General features: G+C 37.8%; 1 protein-coding gene across 1 annotated transcript in view; it reads right to left on the bottom strand.

The window, feature by feature from the left end:
- Positions 1 to 14595, bottom strand: part of adcy2a (adenylate cyclase 2a) — a 61907-nt gene extending 47312 nt beyond the window's left edge. The window contains exons 1-3 of the mRNA XM_037677264.1: positions 14548 to 14595; positions 11703 to 11900; positions 1768 to 1929 (exon numbers count right to left, since the gene is read on the bottom strand). Coding sequence (XP_037533192.1) covers positions 1768 to 1929; positions 11703 to 11900; positions 14548 to 14595 — 408 coding nt within the window. The remainder of the gene's footprint in view (positions 1 to 1767; positions 1930 to 11702; positions 11901 to 14547) is intronic.
- Positions 14596 to 16490: the final 1895 nt, after the last annotated feature.

The raw sequence follows: 16490 nt of genomic DNA, 5'->3' as shown, positions 1-16490 counted from the left end.
CAACAACATTTAATTTCCCTCGGGGATTAATAAAGTATTTTTGAATTTGAATTGAATTTGAAATACAAAAACAAAATTGCATCTTGCCCACCTTCCATGGTGGAGGGTGATCAAGATTCTATGAAAATTAGAAAAACTTGTTTTTTGTTGGTGGATTTCAATAAAGATCAAAGACATAGTCTGAAGTGCTTCAGTGGGTCAGATATGGCTTGACGTTTATTAGTGAAGGGCAGCTTTTATGACATGCCTGAATACCAAGGTTGTTCACACAAACAAGTAAAACATTTTTCAATGAATGTGATCACACTTAAACTGTTTACATTTATAGTATAGACAAATAGTTCATTTCTCAGTAAAATAAACTGCTTCAGTATTTTGTACATAGAATTAATGCAAGATAGAGACCTTTGAAAAACCTAAAACAAATAAAGTAAATTAAATAAAGACTTTTTTTTTTTAAATCACAGAATTTCCAACTTTTTACGAATTCTAAATTTGCATTTTACTGAGCAAATATCATCTTTAAAACTAACTGTAGAATTAAAATGAAAGGAAACTGCTTTAGACAAACTAGAAAGATTTGCACTTCCTGTGAATTATTGCAGAATAATTTTGCTGAAAGCTGCTGAATCTATGATTTGTTCATTGCTGTGCCATCACTGCTTGTTGAATTTGAACAGTTAAAAATGTATAAAAAAATAATGTACAGTAGTGCCTCGCTACTTTGTTGTTCATTTTTCGTGGACTCGCTCTATCGCATTTTTTCAAAGTAAGATTGGACATGACACACAATGACTGATTGATGGATGAGCTGCACAATCGGCATGGATTTTTTATTTAAAATAAATTATTTTAAATGATTTAGCACATGTGTGCAGCCCGCAGCTGTGAGAGAAACTTCCTCCTGCAGCTTATCAGCTGATCTCCGTACAGAGCAGAGATCAGAATAAGCAGGTGCAGAGGCACAAGTATCGAAATGCTAGCAAAAGCAGAAAAATGCTAGCTGAGAGCCAAACGTAGCAAAGCACTAGCAAAAAGGAAGAAAAAGCTAGCTTAGAGACAGCCATAACATAAAGCTAACAAAGAGACAGCCATAACATAAAGCTAACAAAATGCCAAAAAAAGCTAGCTAAAAGCCAAAAGTAGCAAAATCCTAGCAACATGCAAGAATATACTAGCTTAGAGCCAGAAGTAGCAAGAACCTAGCAAAATTGAGAAAAGGAAATACTAGCTTGGATGCAGACATAGCGAGACATGGCATAAGTTTGACACATCAAAGGGAAAGTTATCAATTTAGAGCTATTTAAAGGGGTGACCTTTGACCCCGTGAACCTGAAATCAATAGAGATCGTTGTTGACCCATGAGGCATCCAGCTAAGAAAGTTGACATTTTTATGATAAACGGTAATCAAATGACATAATTTTAATTGATTAAATTTTGATTTAAAGTGGTGACCTTTGACCCTGACCTTTGTCCTCATTATTAAAAACATACCCAAGACACTTGAACAGGATCTCAATAGTGTGAATGCTTATAAGCATTCACACAATAATGAATGTCGTATTTCTATATTGATTTAATAATTCAGCACTACAATAGCCAATATTATTATTATTATCATCATTATTATTATTAATCCTAACAATATCAATAAGTTTTATAAAAATGGACAAAAAGGTGTTTCTTTTTTTTAAATCACAAGTTGTTTTATTTTCTCATCTGTAATGTGCCGTCTGCTGTGAACACCTTCAGCTCGGACACCTTACCTGCCACACGACTGCCTCCAGGTGATCAGCTGCTGTGGACAAGCAGACACTCAACACAACGGTGTGAGACGCAGAAGTCAGAACGCTGGCAATGATGGCTTCACGCATGGAGAACGGCAACATGGTGTAAACAACGAACACAATAAACAGGAAGAAAGAAACCTGTTGAGAGAAAGAGACATACTTTAAAAAAAGAAAAGTGACAGCTGAGGAAAAAGTAGGCTTGAAAAAATAAATGCATGAAAAAGAGAACGAGTACAGCATACGACACATTATAACTATTATATAGCGATATAACAATCTATAGCAATGGCCTGGACAAGCAAAGACCTTTGATAACTTTTGAACTTGATATGTGACCTTGATGTTAGAGCTAAGGTGAAGAAAAATGTTTATGACACTCTGTCTAGTGATGATGTGTACGTGTCTCAGGTTTCGTTCAATTATCTTGAGCAGATCAGAAGTTTTGGGCAAGAAAAAAAAGAACATTTATGGACATACACACAGAGCCTATTCCATAATATGTGCCTGACAAACATAGAAGCACTAGAGAGGTACACAACAGTGTGAATGTTTATGAAGCATTCACACTATTGTTATCCATTTTTCTTTCATACATTTTTCAGCATGATTCTCGTCCCACAGTTTTCAAGTTATTTCAATAAATCATGAATCAAAATGTTCAGCTCTTTCAGGACAATCCTGCTATGGCTTTTGGTATTGGTGCAGCTTTAGCTTTTTGACATATTTAGTCTTTTCTGCCATTTTTTTCATAGAAAATGAATTGAGCTCATTTTACATCCTTCAAAAGTTTAGGTCTGTTTACAACAACAAAGTCCATGCTCAATAATCCAGGTATACAATCCAACATTTTTCAGTCAGGTCATCTGGACAGTTTCTTTTTTGTGCTGAAACGTTTCGCCTTCGATCCGGAAGGCTTCATCAGCACGTTTCAGCACAAAAAAAGAAACTGTCCAGAAGATCTGACGGAAAAATGTTGGTCTGTTTACAACCTTTTACTGCTCCTTTCACATCTTGTTCTGGTTCAACTTCTTTCTTCTTCCTTGTGCAAATTTAAACTTTTTTCAGCTACTTTCAGCTATTTTTTCAGCTGTTTTTGTTAATTTCAGCTTTTTTCAGATATATCCACTTTTTTGTCCTGCTTCTTTCAGGCAAATTGGCAAGTGTGTTATTTCTGCTTTCTTCTGCTAATTTAACCTTGTTCTACCTTTTCAGCTACCTTTAAAAATTTTTTAAGCTAATTTCAGTCGTTTTCAGATAAATTCAAGCTTTTGTGGTAATTTCTGCTACTTTCAGCCTAATTAACTACTTTCTGCTAATTTTCAAGAATTGTGTTTGTTTGCAGTTTGTTATACTCCTTTCAGCTTTAATCTGATCAGCATTTTCTAATCCAGAAACTTTTTTGCTGATTTGTGTGTGTGTGTTAAATTTAGCTTTTTCAGCTAGTTCCACATTTTGGAGCTCATACCAGATCCTTCCACTTCCTTCTGTTACTTTAGGCTTCTTTCTGCCTTTTCAGCTACTTTTCAGCTATTTTGTGTTGCTAATTTCAGTTTCTTCGTTTTAAGCTAATTTTATAATTTTTATGTTCATTTCTGCTTATTTAAACCTAATTCAACAAATATGTGTTCTTTCTGCTTTCTTCTGCTAATTTAGGCTCGTCCTTCCTTTGCAGCTAAAATTCAGCATGGTTTTTTTTAGCTAGTTTCAGCTGATTTTCTGCAAGTTCTTCAGCAATAAGCCTTCAAACTGTATTTTTGCAGGAAATGCAATTTCTCTAGTTTCAAAATGCAATTGTGTAAGCAAGAAAAACAGCAACATTTATTTCAGATTTCAGTATTTCAGTCCCAAGTACTAAATGATCAATCCACTATCAATATCATCAGCTTGCCTAAATTCTCTCGAGTGCAAAAATAAAAATAAAAAAACCAGACCTTCAGCTGCTCCATTTCAAATCTACACATTTAATGAAACACGGTGTGTTTTTATTTGATCCCATCCCTACACAAACTGCTCTCAGTTCACCTCCTGCTGCAGGGTTAAAGTCGTTCATCTGCTGCCGTGAATGAATAGAAAGAGGCTCTTGTAGGCTACAGCCACCTGACAGAAACCCTTTCACTGTTTGGTTTCCAGGCTAGTGGGAAAGCTGGGATACAGAGTGATGGCAGTGAGATGGAGAGAGGGAAGGAAGGAAGAGAGGGAAAGTAACAAACAATAATTTGTCTGTTCATGCAAAGGTGTTAAATATAAACACAGCCACTTCATTTTGCAGCAATTAGGGATGTTAATGCAAATTGCAGCACACGAAATACTGTCTGACCCCCTGAAGACAATGCATGCATGAAAATACAGACAATCATGCCGGAATATTAAGCATCTTTAAAGTAAGTGAAAGCTTCCTCTGGAGAGGATGACTTCAAGAAAAATAACTGAATGCAGCTACTTTAAAGTAACAGGCATCAGTAAAAACAAACAGAGTTGAAGCCATTACTAAAAACAGTCCAGTAAACGGAGACAATAAGTGGCTGAGCTGGCTTTGATCCGTTAGTCTGTAGGGTAAGTCAAAATGAAATGAACAGATCTGAATGAAATATTTATCAGAAATGAGGGATGACCCACTTAGAAGTGAATAAATACTGATTTTGATACAGATCAAAATCAGTATCTGTATTTTTTTAGTTATTATTGCGGTCTTGGAGCCAGCCAGTCAGCTGCCGTCGTCGTTTAAAGGATGAGCCCCCAACATTTTTTGCATATTTATACATTTACTCCAAACATGAGGATGTTCTCTATTGTCCAGTTTGTGGTTATTATATTCAAGTACAATCATGAAGCAAGTCCACTTAGGATGATTTAACATTTGTTTGTATTTTTTATATCTAAAAGCAATTAGTTATTCTTAAATAACTATTCTGAACATGAAAAACTCACATCTTTAAAAAAGTGCAAGTATGCATTTACAAATCAATGGTAGAAATTTCCAGACCAACACAGCAACATTACTAACACAGACAGGAGCAAATTTCTGATCCCTTTAGGAGCACTGTGGTTTGGACACCAGAGCCCGGAGGAAATCTCATACAGTGTAACCGAACAGGCACGTTTGGCTCTCACCTAAAACAAGAACAACAGTGTTACTATTACAGAGGCACTTACAGACAAAATAGGTGCTTTTTAATTACACCATAATGTGTAAGTGCAATGGTTAAAAGTCATGCTTACTTCATGTTTTTCTGCAAGTCCGCATAGGTTGTTTTGAACAAAGTAAACTGCAGGATTGTTAAAGAACAATGTTGACAATGGCAAAAGTCCATACAACACTGCAACCTGCCTTTGATTGGAGTATAAACTGAACTTTGTCACTACCTGACGGACCTTTTGCTGGATGCACGTTATTTATTCATATAATATTATGACTCTTTGCCACGGCGAAGCAGTGGTTAAAGCCGTTGTCTCACACCGAGAAGGTTGCCGGATCACCTTCTGGTCTAAGGCCTTTGTGGGTGGAGTTTGCATGTTCTCCCTGTGCATGCGCGTTTTTCTTCCCACAATCCAAAAACAAAAACAAGCATGGTAGGTTAATTAGCAACTAACTTGTTCCTACGTGAGTGAGAGGGTAAAGTGCCGTTTGTCTGTCTGCCTCTCAAGAACGATGAACAATAGCATGGGATCCATGCTTTCTATAGTTTGATGACACAAAAAAAATGGTGCTTTTCTTGCTATGATGATCCTGCCTGCCTGCAAAAACAAACATGGAGGTGCTGAACTGGGGAAGACCTGGGTTGGGCTGACCAGGGCTGGGCCGGACCTTTTAATGCAAATATGTTGTGTCCCTATGATGGACTGGAGAGCTGCAGGTGCCCCCACCTCTCGCACAGTGACTTCTGGAGACAGACACCAGCTCAACATTCATATAACTGAACTTCTCCTGTCCTACAATCTACCAAGAATAACAAAATAAACTCAATTGTGACCTATAAAATTATATGACAAAAATATGTAACATCTAAAAAATACACTAGTAGAAAAATATAGGACTCTATGAGCAACTTGTTATTTAGACATTTAGGATACAAGATACCCCGGAAACAGTTTTTTAATCCCTATATTAAAAAAGGAGTGTGTTAACTTGAATCCAAACTGATTAGAGCCGATAATTGCTGTAAATTAACACTTCACCCAGGAACATAATTTACCTAAAGCCCAAACTAAGTTTTGTAAATCCAATGCTTTTAACTCAATCATAAAAAATGATGATGATAATTTAGAAGTTTCAAGGCAGGAGATGTTACATAATACAGAATCACAACAGTACTGGCTTCCGTTATAATGGATATTAAAGGTAAGAGACCCATAAGTATCTTCTTCTCCAGCAATTCGGTAAACCCTTTGTTGTGGTCCATCCCTGTAAAATCAACTTTGCTCCTGCCCATAATTCATTTTTGTGATAATGACACCGAGGAAGGTCCATAAAACTAATTATGGAGACAACGTGTCACATTACATCAGGCTTTTAGTCCACCGTCTGTAGCTGTGATTAGTTTTCAAGTTAAACTTACAATGTGAAATGTGTGTGTGGTTAGCTGTGTGATCAAACTGTGTGTGTCCGTCTGCTACTTAAAGGAGACAGATGCTCTTTTTATTTACAGACGGTCTCACGAAGTCAAGGTAAAAAGGCAGACTTATTTAAAACAGTGAAGATGTGTCATTAAATGTAATTTAAATGGTAAAATCTGCAAAATGTTTGGTTTGTAATTTTCTATCCATTAATTAAATTAAGCAAAATAAGAAGTTTTTCCTTACATCAAATCCTGTATTAAACCTTTTACCTTCTTCATCACCAGAAGTCCCTGCCCTGCTGCTACATACCCATTTCTTCACAGTTTGACTCTGACATGGACTTTCCTTGACTAAAACTCCACTCCCTTAATGAGATTGGCTCAATACCAAGCTGATGTGCATCTGGCACTTGCCTCTGAGAGACGGCTCAGGGAGGAGGAGGAGGAGGAAGAGAACCGACGTCAGTGAGGGAAAGAGGCTGGACTACACAGATATGCTCTTCTGCTCACATTTAGAAACTAGATTGAGCTTCATGGAGAGGATAAAGGTCCATCTGATTTTGGGTTTTAAAGTGGGAAATACAAACTAACATTAGGAGAAGTGATTGTGAGGAGACATTAGGTGGATATAACAAGGTTGAGTCAGGTCCTCTGGACGGATTCTTCTTTGTTGAAATGTTTCATCTTAGCATGATTAAGTATCACAAACAATGTTTCCAAATATCTGGCGTCTGTACTCATCCCTTTAGTTGGCAGCTCAGAACACCACATACAGAACACCATGGACTTTGTGGATAAGGTGAGGGATGTCATCATGGAGGCTGATGAAACAATGGTCTCTTTTGATGTCACATCACTAGCTATGTTTACATGTGCACATTTTTTTGACCGGATTGAAATATTTTCAGATTAAATAATTCAAATGTATTGTTTAAATGGGCACAATCTGTTCATGACGAGTGTTTACATGCAGCGGGCTTTGTTCTGAACAGCAGTACTGACATGCAGAGTGGTAAACTCTCCTTAAAAAAACACAGAATAAGAAGTTCTACTTCCAGTTTACTTCCAGGATGAACGTAAACAAACCTGAGCACCCAAAATGGACCTGCGCCAGGTTTTAATGACGGTGGAGACGTTACCGCACTCCCTGACTGAGCTACAGGTACTACAGATCATTTTGAGCTCTTTCAAAGTTTCTAGTAGAAATGTTCTGGTGAAGATTCTCAGTCATCCAGGACATGATAAATTCAAAAAGCGTTCAATACAAAAACAACTGGACTTTATTTGTAACAGAAGACGTTTCGCTCCTCATCCGAGGAGCAATAAAAATAATACAAATAAAGTCCAGTTGTTTTTGTATTGAACGCTTTTTGAATTAGTAGAAATGTTGACGCTCATCGACCAGTTTTGCTTCCCCGACATGCTAATATTATTAGCATTAACCAGGCTGAAATGACATAAGGTCGCACATGCGCAGTCAGGTCAGTTTTTCACGATTAGAAAAAAATGAACAGATCAAGCGTTTACATGCTCACCGTTCGGGTTATGAATCGGCGTAAACCAATCATTTTGTTCTGATCACAAATCATTTCGGATCACGCTGAATAACAAAAAACAACTCGTATGGGGTGTTTACATGACGCGTTTTTATTCTGAACGGCTGTTTGATCAGATTACTTATGTCCGTGTATAAATGGCTACTCTTTACGTGCATTCCTGTTGATGAGGCAGTAGAGGTGGTCGATTTAAGGTTCAAATCAGACACCACGCTTGGCAGCAATACCACACTTTCCACAGAACAACTGAGCCAACTCTTGAAACTGTGCCTGCAGTCAACCTACTTCACATATGGGGGCCAAGATTATAGGCAAAACTATGGGTTGCTATGGGACCCCCAGTTTCTCAACCTGTACATGGAGGAGGTAGAAAAAGAGCCTTGACGTCCTTTTCAGGGACACCACCAAGTCATTGGTTCAGGTATGTTGATGACACCTGGGTAAATCTCAGGAAGTCCACCATTTTACTGACCACATCAACTCTGTGGATAAATACATCAAGTTCTCATGAGAAGATGTAAAAAAAAAATGGCAGGTGGGCTTTCTTGGACTGTGAGGTCTCAGTCTCTGATTGAGGACATTTGCAAACTGATGTTTACCGCAAACCCAGCCACAAAGATCAATACTTGTGGTTTGACTCCCATCTCGCACTAAATCACTAGTTTGGAGTCATCAGAACTCTGTACCACAGAACAGACAGTGTCCCGACAAACTCAGGAGCCAGGCAGAAGGAAAAATCCTGCACAAGACAGGCTCTAGAGGTGGATATCCTAACTGGGCCTTCAAGCAGAGTAGAAACCCAAACAGGACTCCAGTCAGCAATCCAGTGAAAATGAGGAACACAGACCCAGACCAGTGGTCATTGTACAGGTCCTTCTTGTAAATGAGTCCTCGTGGCTCAATGAGGCTAGCCTGTATAAATAAAGGTTGAATGAAAAAAATTCCTTATGTTGCGGGAGTTTCAGAGATACTGAGACGTTTATTTTCTAAAGATGACGTCCCAGTGGCTTTTAAACCCCAAATACATTACGGCAAAGACTGATTCATCCCAAAGATCCAGTCCCTCGGCACAAACAGATTCATAGGTTTTTCCAGTATTAAAGGTTGGCATTTAAATCTAGTCTTTTGGACATTTACACTTGCTTTTTTATTGACTTTTATGTACAAAAGTATGTATTAATTAGTTTTCGGTATTTTACATTGTGAGAATGAAATATCGATGTGCAATATTTCCCAGAAAATTCAAGAATGTGCATGCTCACACCAACAGGAGGCTGTTTGTGGGTGCAAAAAGTTAGAGATCTCAGAGTAATAGGTTGGGGATAATTGTTTTATAAGATTGCTGCAACAGCAACTCTGTAGGCGATCTATATACTTCACTCCATTTAAAAATTACCTTTTTCGACTGACCTGGAAGTTTTGAAATGTGAACACTGTGTGATTATGTGAACTGATCAATAAAAGGTATATGTAAACTGAAATTAAATAAAAAAAGGATACCCAAGTCCATATTTTCTCTGTTTCAATTTATGAGCATCATGCACTGCGACAGCAAGTCATTTGTAAGAGTTAACTCAAGTTTGTTCTTTTCAGAGGAAATTCTCAGCCAAGCAGTTTTTGAAATTGTTACTATTTAAGTTGATTGATATGCACTGCTTAAAGGGAGTAAAATCACAAACTGCATATTAGCCAAACATATCCTTTGAAAAGCCAAAACCACCAACTAAAGATGCCTGCTCATGGGAAAATCTGGCACTAAATCAGCCTGAAGGAGCGTGCACAACATCACAGCTCAGGTACACCATGTAAGTCATTGAAGTCAGAAATATACAAGTCCAAACTCACATTTCTGTGGTCCATGGTTAAAACTAATCAGTGCCACACATATGTATGTAAAAAGAGTCTCCACAGACATTTTTCATGTCTCTGTAGTTCCAAATTTATAATTGTCTAACCCTTCTTAGGTTTATGTCTATATAAGATTATCTGCAACAAAGGATTTCAAATATTTAAGCTGACTCTGTTTTTCAGTAAAACATTTACTGACTTTCTTATGTTGACTAGTATGTCTTAAGGGAGGCCTAAAAGGTAGCCTGGGTTATTGGCAAAGAGCACATATGTATTATTCAAAGATTTTTCATCACCGACTGCATAAAGGGATAAACAGAGTGACTCACTTTTTTTTACCAATACATGAAGAAAGTTTTTCATTTTCATCTATAGAGAATTAAAATAACGAACACTGAGTACTAAGATGGACTAACGTAAAAGGGTTATAATGAATTGCTTCCCTCAACCAACAAAATGGCAACCCCTTCAAAATGACACAAACTGCAGCACCTGTAAAAAATAATGTCTATTGAGAAAGTGTTAATTAATGTGGTTAAGATGCTGCAGTAAAAAACAACAGTGGCATAATGACCCAACATTTGCAGTAAGCACAGGAAGTAATGAATGGTGAGGCGTGTGAATCAGTGCATCTTCAGCTACCTCCTTTGTGACCAATGAGTCCACACTGGACACCTGTATTACTAAGTACTGCTGAATGAGTGCAGCTTTCAAACGATGAAGAGCTTATACACCATGGTATTTTCAAAGAGCTTAGTGAAGGATGCTAGAAACTACCAATTATACACCTTAATACATTTAACTCCAGTCAAGTCAAGATGTAATGTTAGGAAACAGGACACATTGCACTTATACACTGTATAGTACAATTCTAATGTAAGGAATATTAAAATACGTCATTAATATGGAAAAGAAAACTCTGCAGTCTTCAAAAATAGCTGGCATTTCCTCACCACAATGTCATGACAGGGTTCAGTATATTTTACATTCTGTGTATAATGTGCAACATATTCGTAACACTGGTGCTCCACAAGAGTTTCAGCAAAAGTAACAGCCAATCTATTTCCAAATACACTTGATTTCTATGCATATTGAAACTGAATATGTAAGGTATTGGCCTAAAACATTTCATTAGATGCAAAGAATTCTGTATTGCTTTACAAGTGTTTCACACATCTTCAAGGACTACATTGCTAATGTTTTTTTTATTTTTTGCCCCCGACCAAAAATGACCCTAATAATCAATTTTTCATAAAATAATAATGTTATATTTTGCAGCACTTGTGTTGTACAGCCTTTGTCAATGTTAATCACAGCACCACAAAAACTACTTTGTTGAAGCTAAACACCACAAAGAGCTTTGAATCAGATACTTATCTTAATAATTCATTAGAATAAACCCAACGTATATCGTCATCACACCACAAATCAAAGTTTGTGTTGTACAGTCCTTAAAGTGGACTCCAGAGTCTAAAGTGGGCTGCTGCCGACATGAAAGAGCTCCACTCTTAAATGTTTAATAGTAATTAATATAAATTGCATTATAAAGCTTTCTACCACTGTCAATTTGAAATTAGAGTTTTTTCTGGCAGGAGTATCATATTACTTGGACAGAAAGTGCCACCCGGCAAATACCCAGAGTTTTGTGTAAATAAGAAACTGACAGAAATGCAAAGCTTTCCCAAATACCATAATGTTTCAATGAACCAATAAAAACATTTTCTAAGATTCGAGTTGTTCAGCAAACCACTTTGGTCTAGATCTCTTCTGTCGGTTGGAGAGAACAAACATCTTTTTGGACCCTGAGGTAGCGTCAGAAAACTCAAAGACTGAAGTGCAGGGAAAAGACGGAAAGCCACCAGTTTTTCCATAAAGCTTCAAATAAGACGTGCACGTAATGAACCATAGCACGTACCACAAATTGACCGCATAATCTCACGTAAGACCTTACCTGATCCCAAGGAGAGACGATACCTCCAGTAAACATAAAAAGGTAGCCCATCGCAACCAAGCAGGCCCAGATGACCAAGGAGAAAACACGCAAAAGCTTCTTGAAGATGGACTCGACGCAGACAAGAACAAACACAGCCAGGAATATAGCCAGTGCTGTGGGCACAGTGATGATGAAGGCCACGTGGTCTGCAATGTTCTGAAATTGAAAAAAATAAAGATTTTTTTTTTTTAAGGGGAAAACACTTGAATATACTATTTGGAATCAAAAGGTGTTTTCAAACAATTCAAGAAAATTTTGAAGAAACTGATTCAAATATAATCCAGCAGTACCCCGATGTCCCTCGTTGCTGAGTGAGTTGAATAGTGAATGTTTGTAGTTTAAGATTTTTTTTTTTTTCTGGACTGGAACTGAATAGGGAATTTAAGTAAACCTTAATATTTTTGGTACAAGATATTTGAGTGGGTATGAGTTACACAGTGGAGAACAACAGAGGATGGGTCTTTTTTTTTTCTTGTCCGAGGCGACGCAGAGTGATGGATCCTAGTGAGTGGAGGGAGACATTTTATCCAGTATAGCACACTATTCTTTTAAGCAACATAAAAACTAGAAGCGTAGTTTCTTCAAATACTTGGGGTGTTTGATTTACATATCGGTACATATAGTGGTAGCCATCTTGTATTTTGACTTGGCAACCCAATTTTTGATAGGAACCTTTCTTGTACCTATATGCAGCCATACACCAAAAAGGAAGTTGGTCCATCGCTTATTTTTCAAGTTCTCATGCTCAAACATGCACAAACACATGGTGGGTATTTCCATTTAAGCTTTTCGCTCCACGATCGGGGGCAATAAAGCAGAAAACGTAAAAAAAGTTGACATTTTTTTCTTCTATTCTTCTTCTTTTACTAATATATTCTTCCATTACTTGATCCTAATCTAATCCCACATCACAGAAAGAAGCACATTTTGAAGAGCTCTCACTGGTGAACCCTTAGTGAAGGTTAAAAAGACTTCGTGATAGATGTCCAACTACTTTTCTGGTACACACGTAGACATGAAGAGCAGGAGTTTGATCAAGTTAAACAGCTGAGAACGGTACAGGAAGATGGGATGCATGCTCTGTCTGCTTTTATTAGATTTCATTTCATCAGACTGGTGCAACCGAGGATGAAAAACAGTCAGGACAGGGTAATAAAAGCAGATGTCTCAGATCTTTGCAGCCATAGAAATTTTTCACAGAAATTTATTATTAGCTGCAAATATTGGGTAGATGCAGATTCAAATGTTTGATTTTGTTTAAAATTAATGTAAGCAAATTGTTTACTTTTGCTCTGAAGGCTTCACAGTTTAGTCATTGTTTTTATCCCAGCAGACCAATCATAATTAAAAATGAATATACAGATTGTCATTTTAATAAAATGCAAAGACTAAATGGTAAAAGCACCGTTCCCATTTACAGGAGCAACACATTATAATCTGTTCTTCTGAAAGAGGAACATCACTTCTTGCACTCGTGCACTTTATTTTGATTCTGCAGCCCCTGCTCTGACCTCCTCTGTCTTTTCCCCACATACGGTCGATGCGTTGGGACATGGGAGGATGTTTGTGACTGCAGACAGCCAGAGTTTGTCTTGCCCAGAGCAGACCTTCAACACAGCAAAGGATTTAGGTCAGCCATCCAGAAGGATGGAGGGATGAGGGGAGGAAAATGAAAGCTACAGGGAAAAAAATGAAGAATGAAAAGAATTAGAGGATGATGGGAAAAAAAAACCACCAAGGAGCAGAAATGCAAAAACAAGAAATGTTTTGCATTTTATGTAGAAAAATAATTTATTCTGAACCAGTTTAATTATGTATGGTCGTATAGCATTCAGCCTTTTAACTTGACATCAGTGTTGCAACTTCTAAACTTCAGTCTACACTAAATTATTTAAAAAAACAATGTTTAGGTTGTAGAGAAAAGTCACAATAATAAAAATAATAGATGGTTTCAAGTTTTTTTTGATTTAGAACTTTAAAAACATTTAAAATGTTTCTTAATTTAATCAAAAGCAGGACTGCACTGCTTAGAAAGACTGGTCGATCCAGTTCTGTCTGAACCCACTTGTGAGTGGCAGAAATAAAAAAAGCAGAGTGCTTTTATACATTGATAGTTTTTTGTGTCTCCAGAAGTACATTGCCTCTCTGCTGTGGTGTGTCAGCATGCTCCGTGTTTTACTTTCAAACTGTTTTCTGGATTCATTCTTATGTATTACCACACTCCATCAAAGAACATAAAGAATACTTTGCTTAAGTAACAACGTTGGCTGTAATAAAGTTGTATTAGAAAGTAGAGTTTTTTAAAAACACTATTTAAATTAGTCATTCATATTTTAAAGCAAACCAGAAAATTAACACATACTTTAATTTTAAATAAATTTGCAGAGTGCCTTGCTCTGCATTTTGCAGTTTTCAAACAAGCACACTGTAATCTTGTCTAGATAGTGAGAAATAAAAACAGGCTCTTCGCTGCAGATGAACAATCAGTTGATCCTCTCCCTTCAGGCTGAGACTACACATGGATGCATATCGATATTGCACAACCATGTGTGCATGATTATATTTGAGTCACTTTGTGACAAGGTTTATGCGCTTGCGTTTAGAGCATGTGTGCACATTTCCACAGCTGTCTACACACTAAAGAGCTTACATCCCAAATGATTTCCTACATATTTTAAAGTAATATCTCATTAACTGGGATTTGTAAGATATTATGCTGAAATATAAAGCCGGATTTTTGTTCATTCGTCAAATTATAATTTGCATTAGTGCATGTAGTTGGTGCGTGTTGTAAATGGCTTACCAGCCCTGAAGCAAAGAACACAGTCAGCAGAGCCAGGCAGGCTCCCATCACTATGAGGAGCAAAAACACAATGAGAGGATGCTGCTGGCTCATACAGTAGTAGGATTCATAGAGCCAGTCTGGGGAGTTCTTCCTCTTCTCTTCACCTCCTCCTTTGTCCACTTTTCCGTCAAGAAGGTACCACTTTCTCCTCATTGCCTCTTGCCACATAGATCTTGGAGCCGAGAGGGATGAAAAGGAGGGAGGGAAACCAGAAGAGGAGGAGGTGGTCACTGCTGAGGTATTAGTTGTTTCCACCAAAGAAGGAGAGCATTTGTTGTTCTGTTCTGTTCTTGTGCTGTTGTTCCTGTTGGGGACCCTGGACTGAGAACTCCTGAGCTCCAGTTTGCTCTTTGGTTCCTCCTCTGCCTCCTGTCTCAAGTCCTTCAGCCGGAGACAGCCGAGAGCCGAGGCTGAGTCAGAGGCAGCGTGCGCTGGCTGGAGAGGTGGCAGGAACGCACCAAGAGTCGAGCGCAGCATCCTTTCTTCCCTCTCCCTGCCAACATGTTGGGCTGGAAAATGAAGGGAAGCATGGACACAGAGTGCTCTTTAGAGAGAGAGAGAGAGAAGTGGGAGGGAAGTGAAGGGAGAGGGGAGGGAGAGAGGACAAAAAGGGAGGGGAGGATGAGAAAAGGTGCAGGGAGAAGTCAGCCAGAGAAAAGTATCAAGTAAAACAGCATCAAATTTAAAATATGAATTATTCAGCAATGAGCATTTTATTTAGCAAAGAAAAGATTGAATGGCCACATCTGCATAGTGTACATAGTTTCGTTCCACCTCATGTACCACATGTGATGTGAATGACAATAAAAATCCTTGAATCTTGAATAGTTGTACACAGTACAGTTCTGAAAAATGACTGCAAATCATTTGAAGACAAAGTGCACCCAAGCTGCTTCGTAACGATTAACTTTGAGCTGCAGAAGCTAAAACATTGAACATATTTGAACTTGCAGAGGAAAGTGTTTCTAAAATTGTGTTTGAGGTGACAGTCCGACAATTAAAGAAATCTAAATTTATATCAACAACTACTAAAGTGAGCAACTGACGGTATGTGAGAAAAAAAAGCTCCTGTCAAATCATCCTCATTCATGCTCAGGTAAAAAATCCAACACAGTTAAGTCAGGTCCTCTGGATGGTTTCTTTCTGTTGAAACGTTTCATCTTTCATCCAAAAGACTTGATCAGTCAACCTCAAACGAGTCGGCAGGGGAGAGGGCGGACTACAGAAACCACTCATCACCAGCAAACTGGTTGACCCACTATGGGAAGGTGCTATTTATAAGATTGAATTTGTTGCAGCTCCTCTGACTGATGAAGTGTTTTGGATGAAATACGAAACGTTTCAACACAAAGATACCGCCCAGAGGGCCTGACTTCATTTTGTTGGATTCTTGCTAAAACATTTTCAAAAGATGGAGTTGTTCAAGTTTTGGTTTATGATTAGTTGGAAAGGAGCGGTGGATGTCACGACTGCCAAACAAAAGAAACGTTGCTAATAAAACAGCATTGTACTAGCAGCACAACCTGCAGATACATCAGCACAATCACAAAATTTGAATGGAGCAGACTTAAAGTGTGTTCACCTTTAATTAGTAGTACACTATATATACTGCTACAAGAAGGGGAGTATCTTAAACAGCATGTTAGTGCAGCTGCTGCTTCAGGATTTATAGCATTATAGGTCATCAGTGCTGTGCAGAACAGTGATGTTAAACTGTGCAAAATGCACTTAAAGCAACAAATATACTTTGACAGATTGGAGATAGCAGGAATAATTTAAAAAGCAATTACACAAAGCAAGCATTAGTATTTTGCATCTTTAATTGACAACCTTTATAGGAGTGACAAATATGAAGACTACTCTCCAACAGTCAATTATCACAACACATTCTGTTCATTTTT

The sequence above is a fragment of the Nematolebias whitei genome, chromosome 5, assembly GCF_014905685.2.
Source record: "Nematolebias whitei isolate Nwh7 chromosome 5, NemWhi1, whole genome shotgun sequence".
Taxonomy (NCBI): domain Eukaryota; kingdom Metazoa; phylum Chordata; class Actinopteri; order Cyprinodontiformes; family Rivulidae; genus Nematolebias; species Nematolebias whitei.
This window is presented reverse-complemented; position numbering and strand designations above follow the sequence as displayed.